The 12,946-nt window shown below is 38.3% G+C and overlaps 1 protein-coding gene across 5 annotated transcripts in view; it reads right to left on the reverse strand.

The window, feature by feature from the left end:
- Positions 1 to 12,946, reverse strand: part of TSPAN12 (tetraspanin 12) — a 43,950-nt gene that overhangs the window by 2,516 nt on the left and 28,488 nt on the right. For 4 of the 5 annotated variants that reach the window (XM_071733724.1, XM_071733723.1, XM_071733725.1 and 1 more), the window contains exons 5-7: positions 11,573 to 11,647; positions 7,259 to 7,366; positions 3,944 to 4,087 (exon numbers count right to left, since the gene is read on the reverse strand). In XM_071733724.1, the coding sequence (XP_071589825.1) occupies positions 3,944 to 4,087; positions 7,259 to 7,366; positions 11,573 to 11,647 (327 nt within the window). The remainder of the gene's footprint in view (positions 1 to 3,943; positions 4,088 to 7,258; positions 7,367 to 11,572; positions 11,648 to 12,946) is intronic. The other variant, XM_071733726.1, reaches the window with a different exon arrangement.

The raw sequence follows: 12,946 nt of genomic DNA on the forward strand, positions 1-12,946 counted from the left end.
CCATAAGTTGTAACAACCTGCCCTGCATCAGGCTATGCACAAATTTTCTAAACATTAACATAGTTTAGAACCAGAATGAGGAATAAATGTGGATTTTTTGGAACTTGAAAAGAAAAAAAAAAACCCAAAACCAACACAATACTGTAGCAAAAGCAATGTAATCGAACTTGGTGAGGAAGAAAAATTTCTATATTGATGTCATTTTTCCTTCGACTAGAAGTCAGCATTGTACTATTTTCCAAATTTGTTTTTCATTACAGAGAAACTGGATGTATTTTATTACTTTTGATAACTTTAAGGGATGAGGGCACATGGTAGCCATGTATTAAAAAAGCTCAGCCACAGCAGTATTCAATTCACTTCATCTGTTGCCTAGAAGAAACATCCATTAACAGAGAGCAATAATATTAATGCCTACATCTCCTTCAGTACAGACACATAACTGAGACAAATTGTGCCCAAACAAGACAGACTGCCTCCTTCCATCTAATGATGTTCTAGCAGTTCTGCACTAATATATGTTTAAAATCAGCTTCAAAACTGAGAACTATCCAGCTACCCCTGTTATCCTCATATCCATGCATTTTATTTCTGCTTATGTGACACATTCCTAGTTGGTAGCCTGCAATTAAAGAGCACATAAATATACTTTCCTCAGCAAAAGTAAAAGTTTGTCAATAAACAGGGAGCTCCTGTTGACAATTCAGAAATAGTGTAAAACTATGCAGCCATAATTCAGCTAAATTAGCTTTTTATTCCTACAATGCTACGGATTAAAGGCCTGATTCATATTTATTAGAAAGGCCATCTTATATTTTCAGTCTTAAAATTGAAACAAAGCAATTTTTTTTTTATTATTTATGTAATATCATAGTTAAGGACCAGATCTTAAATAGACGACTTCTCAGAGGAGAAAAGATAAACCATCGGTGTATCAACAGATCTGTTGTGTACTCAGATTTTGAGTATGCACAAAATTATAGTAGAAAATTAGAGATAAAATACTGAACATACATTCTGAAGATTATCTACTACTACTACCAGTCATTGCCTAGGCTGCAGTTTCTGATCACAAGGTGGACAGACTTCCCCTTGCCCTCAGACCCCAATGAACCCCTGAGGCTACACCATCACCTGATTCATCTCTCTCCCAACCACACTCTTCTAAGGTTACTGTTCCATGAGTTCCACAAAAGGTGAAGCTCAGAGTAAAAGCAGTCAAAGAAGCCTCAACACATTTGAAAATAGCTTTCAAAATACAGCAGGAGAAATGTGATTCCTGCCAAGTACACTCTCAGGCAGAACTATAAACCACAATTCTTTCTACAATAATTGTGTTGTGAAGGATTCCAGCACAGACTACAGAATGCCCTGAGATCCCAGCAGAAAACTGCAGCACAACTACAACAATTTTATCAGTCAAACAAGTTTTCTAAGTACTACAAAGAATGCTTCTAAAGTACCAGAATGGACTTGCAAAGCATTTACATAAGCCAGTTTAAGGCTAGCAAGGCTAATCTTGTCAGACTCCCTTCTCAAACCACCGGACTATGCAAGTTTGAGTCACTTTCTAAAAAAATCTTTTCTCCTTCAATTCTACAAAGCAGAAGGAAAATAGATTAGCCTTAGAAGTGTGAACTGATTTTGCAATATATTGATAAACATATCAGCAAGTATATTGTACGAGTGTGTGAGACAACCCACAGGCAAGCACCATAGTAAAACCCCTTGCTTTGCTGAGTATTGTACGTATCTCAATGAGCAATGATGTATTTCTGTGGCTGGTAAAACAGAAAACAGCCTGCCCCTTTTTGGAACAGATCCTGCGGTAGACAACCAAAAGTAGATTTGTGCTAAGAGGTGAACCCATCCAAAATGCTCTTGGGTAGAAGCTGGGGAACAAAGAAAAACGTTCCCTTCAAGTTTCCTTAAGAAAAAAATCCAGATAGCCTTTCTGTTTATCATGAGTTTCAACAGAGCCCTTATGTTCTTCATCATCATCTGGCTATTAATTTTATCTGAGAAGAATCAAAAGGACCTGAAGTTATGAAGTGCACAGAGAACCACTTTCCTTGAACAAGGCCATGGGAATGAAATGTTAGCAAAAGAGATGAGAAGTTCTGACAAGATGCTCCAATGACTAATAGTCCTCAGAATATTTTTTAGTTTCCTGAGCACAAAAATTATTCTTTTTATTGACACTCAATAAAATCACATGGTGCTCTGCAGCTTCCCTACACCTACACGCCTTGAGGGCTCTATGGCAGAGCTGGACAGCAACAGGATTACAAAAAACAACCATTATTGCAGAGTCATCTACAGTTACTTCTTCTTGACAAAAGTGTGAGAGGTTGGCAGGCCCCAGAAGAAGCTATTGAATATCTTTCCCATTTTGAGACAAACACTCCTGAAGTGTGACCAGCGCTGCCAGCCCTGCCATAGGGCAGGGAAAGCTCCACAAGCAGCTGCTGGAAACCAAACGGCCTCTGCTGCTGTCTTTAAGGTTCCCTTGCACAGACTGGCCTTCTGAGGCATCTGCCTTTTGGCAGCTCTGCCTTCTCTCTTCCTTGTGGAAGCACATGAGGTCTAAAATGGGTGCCTGAAAGTCCAGAAGAGATTATATAATTTCTGCTCACAGAATCAGTGCCATACAAATCTAGTAAACCACACCATTTCCCCAGAACTCGATTGTTTCTGGTCAAGAGATAATATTCATCTTAGCTTGTTAAAATAGTGAATCTCCCCTTCTTCAGAGGTTCTCTCCACAGCTCCTGAAAAAAAGCTACATAATAGATTCTTATCAGAAAGAGTCCTGAAGAGCAGTAAGAGACTGGGACAAGTTCTTTGGATGTTCTTCTATACTGCAGTTGCACCGTTCACTTAAAAAGTGTCCATGCTGCAGCACCTGAAACCACATTTCTCAGGCCCATCCTTCCTGTGCACCCTTACATTACACTTAAAGCAAGCAAATCTCTTCTCAGATCTGCCTCAGTTTGACTGAGACATGCTTTTTGTCACTATGGACTACCAGTTGGTCATTCTGATATTATTGAATGGACAATAGAAGAAGCAAAAAAGTTATTTCTAAAAAAAGAGATAGGTAGCAAAGCAGTCTGAAGACAAAGGTGACTTTTTACAACATTTTTGTGAGAGTGGTTAAGAGTTTTAGTAGAGAACATCTTTACTTGCTTTTATAATTTTCACCTTAAGAACAGTGAAGCAACTCTCTCCTTGAATGAGCCATATGAACAAGAAAGCTCCCAGACCAACAGCAATGGTGGAAGTGCCTCTGGAATAACTCACTTAAGAAGGGGGAAAAAAACTACGCAACTTCAGCTGGAGAGACGAGTGAGAGAATGTGAGAGAAACAACTCTGCAGACACCAAAGTCAGTGAAGAAGGAAAGGTAGGAGGTGCAGGGGAAGAGAAGTCCTCTCCCTAAGAAGGAAGGAGAAGCAGAGACAACATGTAATGAACTGATCACAGCCCACATTCCCTATACCCCTGAGCCACTGGGGGTGAGAAAGTAGAGAAACTGAGAGTGAAGTTGAGCCTGGGAAGAAAAGAGGGGTGGGGGGGAAGTATTTTAAGATTTAGTTTTTCTTTTCACATTATCCTACTCTGATTTGATTAGCAATTATTAATTAATTTCTCCAAATCAAGTCTGCTTTGCCCAGTACAGTAATTGTTGATTTTTCCCTGTCTTTATCTCAATCTGTGAGCTTTTTGTTATATTTTCCTTCTCTGTGTTCAGCTGAGGAGGGGAGTGATAGAGACACTTTGGAGGGGACCTGGCATCCAGCCAAGGTCAATCCACCACAACAATAAACACTTTCCATAAACACAATCACTCTTTTTGCCACAATGAAGCGATGAGCTTGGAAAGGGATTTAATCAGAAAGACTGTACAAAGCAATTGAAAATATCCACATTTTCCTTCTTACCTCCTGATAAAGGTCACTGAGATCCTCATGATGTGCCTGCTTAGAGCATCCTGGGAATTCTCTAACACAGCACGAGTCAGGCGGCCAGTCCATCTCTGTCAGTTCCAGCCAGTCTGTGAAGTACACCACCCCACAACATTTAAACTGCAAAGGAAGGATTAGCCAAGATCAGCAATAATTATGCTACTTCTTCATCAAAGTAGGTCAAACAAGCTAAACAAATTCCTATTAACAACTTTCAAAATATTTACATAGGACTAAAAACATCTACAGGTGGTTCCATATATCTTCTTTTGCCATATTCTGACCTAAAAGCAATCTGAAAAATGTAATGTAGTGACCAATGAACACCTCTAAAACAGTCAGTGATACTGCTCTGCCCTTTAAATCCTAACCACCTCCTCAAAGGATGCTTCACAGAAATTGTGCTACCATGTAATTCTGCTATCCTTACTACAAGCAACTAACATGTGATAGCTTCACGTCAAAAGGGTGACAAATGAACTCATGAAGGAAGCAGAAGGAAAAGAAAGATGATAGAGGTCCTACTAGTGAGGACTGTTCCTGCAAGACTACATGTATGGACACACCTGTTGAAAAATGGATGAGAAAAAGGCATAGATTTCTCTGAATACAGAAAAAATATTTTAAAAGTGGACAAAAAGGCATAAAAATCACAAATGCTGAAAAGAAAAAGGCAAATGGAAGGAAGGAGTATCACACTAAAATAAACACTGCAACAGAATCAACCATAAAAGTAGGTGCTCTGGCTGCAAAGCAGATAAGCCTGTAATTGGCTGTAAAAACCACCAGGACTAAAAACCTGTCTTCTCTGCAAAACACACCCCCAGATTTAAAGCCAAACAATCAGCCTACCCTGTTCCTAGCTGCTTTCACATAAAAAAGAGCTGAAGCAGCTATGTTAGATTTTCTTCAGCACTGGATGGGGATTTGATATGACTGAAAAAAGCCTTGGTGCAGGAACAAGATGCTGCTTTTTATCAGCTTGTATGTCCTGCAATACCAACCTGAGTGTTTGTATTTCACCACCTATGAACCTATGGTTCCTTTGACCATAGCCTTTGGAATATTTGTCCCCTTTATCCACTTCAGAGCCAGAGCTCTGTATACCACACCACTCCACTGTCACAATCAAGCACATCAGTGCCCAGAAGCCACGTTGGCACACACTGAGCCTTAACTACACCAGCCCTCTCACAAATCTCACTTCTTCCTTTTCCAGCACTGCTTTCATGCCTCTGTTCCCATCAGTTCATTAGTCAGGCAAAATCTTCCCAACACAGCACATTCTAAGGAAAGCTCATTGGCTCCTCACTGTAATCATAGAATGTCAGGTTGGAGGGGACCTCAAGGGTCATCTACGTAATAATACAGTTTCTATCAGATGTCTCAGCAACCTGTCAAGCTGAAACTTAAATCTGTCCAAAGTGAGTGAATCTACCATTTCCCCTGGGAGACCATTCCAATGTCTGGCTGTCCTTATGGTAAAAAATTCACCTCTTGTGTCCTATCGGAATCTCCCCAACAACAACTTGTGCCCATTGCCCCTTCTGTTATCCTTGTGACTCCTTGTAAATAGGGAGTCTCCATCTTCTTTGTAGCTACCTTTTATGTATTAGAACATCGTAATTGCAGGGACAACCTCATTAAACTTACTTACCTCACTTTTACTTCTTTTCTTGCCCCTCCCCCCCCACCCAGTTCTTCCTGACTTAATTGATCTTTCCCATCTTCCTTTCTAGTCTCAAGTCTGATATTAGACCAGCAAAGGGGTTGGAGGAGAAAATACATTTTCCATTTTTCTCTCAGATATTAAAGGATGCAGAAGAAAGAGCACAAAGCTGAGTCTTTGGGGAAAAAATGTAATTAAAGGGTTTTTTCTTTAATTACAAGGTTTTAATTTCACAAGTTTTTTTTCCTAAACAAATGCTGACTGAAGAAGGGCCCAGGCATAGTGGTCATTCAGGCATAAAGCACACACCAGACTCATCCACCCATCCTCTGAGTTATGAGCAGACAGAATAAAAATGAGAGCTATCTAGGAGTTGTAAAAGAGCCTTCCTCAGTTCATTTCAAACTTTCCCCAAATTATTCCTCTGGTGAGAGGTGGAATATAGGAAGTATAACATCTAAAAGAAACTTTTTCTCCCCTGGAAGAGTTAAGGTATGGTTGAAGGTCTATTACTAATACTCATTTTAAAACTACACATTATGACATTATAGAAACCAGGAATGTAAGGGGCAGCTTTTAACTTATTCAGCCTATCCATCTAAACCAAGAGACAATATAAGCTCCATTTAGGGTAATCAAGACCATTTGATAGTACAGAACAGACACAAATACTCCACCTGTGTATGAAGGATTATTCTGTTTCACAGAGCACTTGCATAGCTAGAAGGAGGACTAGGAAGGGTTGGGTGGGTGCTTAACCCTCAGGCAGTCCTCACTCCTCCTTTCAGGTTTTAGTATAAATAAAGACTAACTAAGTGCTGCCAGAAAATGTTTAAATAAACAGGAAATCTGTGCAACAATGGTAGATTTCAACATTTCAACAAGGGCAGCACAATGACAGGCATTTAAAGCATTTTCTTCCTGAATGTGAGTTATATTTGGAGTTAATGGGTTTTACCTTTGGCAATATAATGTTTTTGTAACATAATACTTCATTCTTTAAAAACAGTTCTGAATTTTAGTAGGTTAGAGGGTAAAGCAGTGAATACACATGGAAGCTTTTTGGTTTGTTTCCTGCCTCTCCAGTCAAAGGAAATAAAACCCCTGATAATTTTCTCAAATCTCAGCCAAAGACTATCAGAATCTTTTTGGAAATTTCCTTTCCCACTCATTTCCAGATAAACAAGTATCTTAACCTTCACAGCTCCATGAAAGGAAACTAAAGGAGCCATCAGGAAGGGGAGCACAATTTAACATTAACACAGTATACAGAAATTTTCTTTTTACCTGCAGATTTTCCATTTCATATACACCATATTCTTGAAGTTATAAATAATTCTAAAAGGTGTTCACGTACTAACCTTACTGCTAAAGGAGAAGGCAGTGTTAGCAATTTAATTGCATTTAGCAGCATTCTTTTCTTGGTCTTTTATTTTCTTTGGGGCTTACAAAAGCTTGAGAGCTAAACACGAACTGATGTTAAAAAATACTGTCACAACACAGGGTTTCATGAAATGAAACGTGCATTTATTTACCTATTAATTTTTAAAACAATCTCTACCAGATACATGTAATTTACTGAGCCTTTATTACTATAGTTTGTGAATTAACTGTTGTCTTACCTCCCTCTGGAAGAAATTCCAAGCATGGGTCAGCCACTGGTACCTAGGCAGGCCATAGTTGGTCATCCTGGCTTTCAGAGTGATCATATCAGACCACTGCACTGGAACCTGCAAAAAGGAAAGAAAAGTGATTGACACAACTATCAGTTGGCTTGTGGCTCCAAACCCATCTGTTCTGAGATCTTTCCAGTGCAATAACTTGGTATACAAATAAAACATGAAAATGTGTGATCCAGTGTTTACAGTACTGAAACTTTATAAGCCTTTGTTAAATACCAGGGAAAAGTTATTTGTACCCTATGCTTACAAATTAATGCACACTGGTAAAGGAGCTGCATTTTGGAGAGATTCAGAGACAGCTGGGTACCATTTGATTATATCATTACCTGATTTTTTTAACTGGCTCAAAACTTCAACAGAGTTTCATTCAAGTCACCAGGGATGGCATTTAGCTACCACAGCTTAGCCATCTCCCTGGTCTCTTGTCAGTTAATAGAAAGATACAGGCAGTGGTATGGGGCAATTCAACTCAAGTATTGTAAACACAGCAGATGACTCATTCCCTTGAAGTCTCACATGCATTTCACTGTTTAAGGTGACAAAATTAAATATCAATCTTCTAAATATATAAAATTAATTGATACTAACTCCACCCTGAGAGTCTTTTCAGTGGCTTTTCTTGGGAGTCCTGCACACAGATATCTTAAATACTCAATTTCAGTATCCTGCTAAAGAACAGTAGCAAGGAAATGTAGGCAATGAGGCCCTGTGAACCTTTTTCTTCACACACACTCATGGCCTCGTAAATCTTTCTTTCTGAAAGACAAATTCTTGCATTATTTTTCTTTCGAATCTGGTCACTAAGAAGTGAAGAGCCAGTGCTCTCCATTGTCCGACTACAATCCTCTGTTAGTAATTTACTGGAAACAGAAGCTATGGCACCTGGCATGGTTAAGGGTCAAGATAAGATATGAACTTCTTCTCAGCAGCAGATCTCAGCTTGCCAGACTAAAACAGGAAGCTGAAGACTTCGCAGTTGCTCTCCTAGGCACACATTACTCATGCTGAGCTCAGCCTTGCTCCTATTAGCCCTAATACTCATGGTGAAAGAAATCACAATTGTAGTATCAGCTTTCCTTGAGAGGTTGGAGGAGCCAAGTTACTCCAGTGGCTGCAAGTTGGCTCACTTTGTAGTGAACAGTAAGACCATTCTGCAAATAGCAATAAATGTAACTTAAGGAAAAAAAAAAAATCGCAATGTTTCCCATGGATCCTGGTCCTTGTCATGCTACATGCCCTACAAAAATAGAGGAACCATCACTACCTGACTCACCCCATAATCCAAATAAGAACATTTGATAATATTTCATTAGTACTGCTAAATTATACTAGAGTTTTGATGCCCTGGTAAAGCTTTGTATACCACAAATATGAGTGTATTAATAAATATTACACAACTTTAACAAAGCTTCCACTTAGAATTTTTATTTCTTAAGCTATAAAGTACTGAAACTACAGCTGTTCACATGAAACATATTCTAGCAATAGAATACTAAAAAAACTTAAAGACAGTATCACAGAATATATCTACCACAAGCATTTACACTGGTCACTATAATTAAACAATTTGGGTTTTTTTACCCAATACATTTCTCTTTCTACTGCTTGTAAGTTAGCACTCTGCTTTCTTTGAATACTATTTGACAGTGCTGCAACTAAGCTCATATTTGCTAGACTGTTTTTTTTATGATCTTATTTGAGTTGAATACAGTCCAAGGTTATGCATGTAGCACAAGGTGTCCAACTTCTTTATGAAAACAATGGAAATCAGGGGAAAAAAGTAATCAAAAAGTAAGAGAAGGAAATTAAAAGTGAATCAGAACCATACTCCACTGTCAGAAGGAAATTTGAATTCTGGAGCTAAGAAGGAATATTGAAATTTCTGTGTTTGACTGCTCCAAGAATGCCAAAATGTCAAATTAAGGATTTTGATGTATCTACTAAATAGCTTCTGCTCAGCTCACACAGTTGTGAACAATGTGGAAACACATTTGTCTGAATATACAGCAACACTTTTGTGTAGCATGTAGACAAGCAAAACCTAGAGATGTTGGTTTGATTTTAGTGTAAGTTCTGCAAGGCTCAATTTGCTGCTGGGATCTACTTATTATTTTTCCAACAAGTATCAAGGGCTTGACCAATGCCCAAGTAAGCCAAAAACCCACACTGGCTTTTCAATCTTTGGAATAAATTAGTCATGAGGTACACTTCATCCTGAGAGCTATCATGAACTGGAAGAAAAATTGTTTACACAAAGACACTACAGCAACTTGTCTACGTGCCAAGGAGAGCCCATATTGGATTAGCAGAGGTAGTTATGCCTCCATGGTGTTTTTGACATCACCCACCCACTTACAGTAACATCAACCAGTTCTCTGAAAACATCGAGGGGCACTTGTTATTTCATGCTATGCTGAAACTGACATGGTATCAAGTCACTCCCATATGTATAAGAGGGATTCTTTACCAGATAGAGCAGGGGAAAACATGCTCTAGGAAGTGATCTGCACAGGTATGAAAGAACACTTCAAGAACAGCTCTCTTCTAGACTGCCACATTCTCTACGGGTCTCAGAGCAGTAGGAAACCTAAGTCTGGCCCACTTCATCACACAAGGAGTGGTAGTATTGGGACACAGGGAACACTAAGAAATTTTAAAAAAGCACAGGATTTCAGGGATGAGGAATCAGAAGTATAAAGGGAGAGAAGAAGAGAGACAAAAGAGATAAGCAGAAGCTGGAGAGAATTTTCTGTTCTTTCTATTTAGCATGCTCAGGTTCATACTCTTGAACCCCTAGGAGAGAAAGGAAGAACTGAAGGAGAGTGGAGTATCCAAGTTCACTGTGACAGACTGCAGAAGGTGCAGACATGGAGCTCAGAGCTGCTGCTTCTGGCAAAGGGGCACAGAGGCAGGTGTGTTTTTTTCTGGCGGGATGTGGTGTCATCACTGCCCTAAAACCACAGGACTATAACAGTGTTTCTAAAACTATCCCTGGTTTGGATTTCAGTAGCATAGCAGGTAACTGCAAGCTTAGGGGTCACACTGAAACACACCTGTATCTTCAGGTTCTCTAAATGAATAGCAAAGGCTGGTAAGCCATATACTGGTGCAGTGAGGGTATGTCACTTCAGGCAGCTTCAACTGACAAGATTTCTATGGAAAACGGATATCAGTTAGAACTCCAATCCTTGGCAAAGCCCCCACAGAGGGGAGCTATGCCCAAAAGATGAAGCATTCCCGACTTTTAAATGCATCAAGGTAAGCTGACATTTAAATAAAGGCATAGCCTTGATCGCTGTTTTATCAGAAGACTCCTCTGGAATCTGCACAGCAAGGGAATGAACGCTGATGCAAAGTGCTGCCATGTAACTTCAGATTTCAGATTTGTCAGAAATTCCTTTGGTCCCAGTACCGTGTAAATACCAAGAAGGCTTCCTCATCTTAAAGCAATGTAATTGCTACAGATTGTTAGAAAGATCAGTATATTGGGTGTATCTTGCATCTCAGAGAAAATTTCTGTCCTCCTATTCATAAAAATGTACCACACTGAGTACAAGGCATAGGGATATAGCACCAAGCAGATCAACATTTCAGTTCCATTTCTGCTTAACACTCTTTTCTTGCATGATAGATACAAGTCTTTGGTTTTGGAAATTAAAGTTTGTTACAGTTATAAAAACTAGACAGAAATAAACCCTCTTCACAAGTTTACAGAAGAGTGTTTTATAGCTAAGACATGTTTTGCCTAAAACTGGCATTTATAGATTGTGGAGGCAGTGCAAAGATTTCAGCAGACAGCAAGTCTGGAAGAACACACTGTCTGTTTACAACACAGTACACTCAGCTATGGCTCTTTCAAATATGGAGAATTCTGGGGCAAAACTCCTTCAAATTCTCACATTCGCTCTCAAAATACTTATCTAAAGCCTGAAGTTTATACTTAATCCTCAAAACTTCCATGTCTTCAATGAGAGTCTGCCTAAAAAACAATTAACTGAATACAAAATCCTTAAACCAGGGGCTGTAGGATTTGGCTCTCAAATATAGAAGGTGTGGGGAGAAACCCAGAGAGGACCTTCCAGGCAGACAACCTTTCCCAGAAGAATTCTCTGTTTAAAATAAAGGCAGTCACATGAAATTAGACTGTTGGAATAATGATCAAAGATAAACACTAAGCAATTAGAAAAAGAGCTAGCTAATGGAAATCTTTGTTTTCTTCTGTTGAAAAAAATGCATCCTCCTTTTCTGACTCACCGTTATTTCCTGCTCATAGGTCCAAACACCACAGGCCAGTTCAACACAGAATATTACAAGCAGGCTTCCAAAGTACTGCAGAAAACAGAATGATCTTTGTTACTTTTGGTATGCAGGTTAATTTTGAAAAAAAAGAAGACTTCAAAACATTAAATGACATCTCAAAACTGGAATCTGAAATAAATTTTTGTAAATAAAACATCAAAGATTCATGCATCAGAGTTTGTAAAATTTTATGATGTGTCATTTCTTACTGACTTAACATGAAGCATGTGAACATTATCATCAGAAAAAAAATCCATTTTCTTGTTTTCCAAGAGTACGACACTATCATATATTATGCTAAAATTATTACAGAGAACAATTTTTTCCCTCCTATAAGGGAGAAGAACATAACCAGGTTATGCTAATAGCTAAAAAGGGTAAGGAAAAAAACCCATAACAATAATTAAAGATAATTGCCAAGATGAAAAGAAACAAGACTCTTGAAAGCCATGTTCCTATCAAAGTTACTTAGTTACCTGAGATCAGGCATAAACAAGCAAATATTTATTGAGATGGATTGAAATATCTTTGTATATTACAAGATCCAGTCCTTGAACTATTTAGAAATAGACAATATCTGTACAAATGAAGAATCTGTGCAGGTAGTGGTAAAGATAGTTTGGAAAAAATTACTATAATTAAAGAGTAAGACTATCTTCCTAATAGCACCAGCAAGCCCTCTCTGAAGTGTAGGGTAAAGCAAGTGCATGGAAACTAAGATTGACCTCTATTAAAAAGTAACTAATTTATCTTTTATCAAAATTATAGTTCCATTTATTCTCAGTTCCAAACTTATTTTCATGTCAATGGACTGAGCTCCCCCTTGTTCTTAATAGTACACAAGTCTTAAAATTACAGTCTTTATGGATTTTAATTTTATTTGGAAATCAAACAGACACCAGCACAGTGTAAAATAGAACCAAATAAATATTTAATTCCATTATTAGGATACATGCTAAAAGACTTCTTATTTAGAAATTTAATTCTTATTTAGTAATTTAATTTTCTAATGTATTCAGGAGTAGTATCAAAAAACACAAACCCCCTTAATTATTTTTTTTTCTATTGAAAGGACAATAAACTTGCATTTAAAATAGAGAATATATAGCCACGAGTGTTACACCCATTTCCACGGTATCTTTTTCATCCACCTGATCTGGAACTGAGTAATTCAGATACTTTAGCAGCTACTGGACAGTGTCTTACCTTAACTTCTGCTAGATGATCAGCACTAACTCCCTGAATTGGGTTTATAGAAGAAAACACCCCAATTTAAAATGTGCATGTAAAGATATCCATGTGAATTTTCAAGAGAATCCTGTCCTCATA

Source organism: Heliangelus exortis, chromosome 1 (assembly GCF_036169615.1).
Source record: "Heliangelus exortis chromosome 1, bHelExo1.hap1, whole genome shotgun sequence".
Lineage (NCBI taxonomy): Eukaryota > Metazoa > Chordata > Aves > Apodiformes > Trochilidae > Heliangelus > Heliangelus exortis.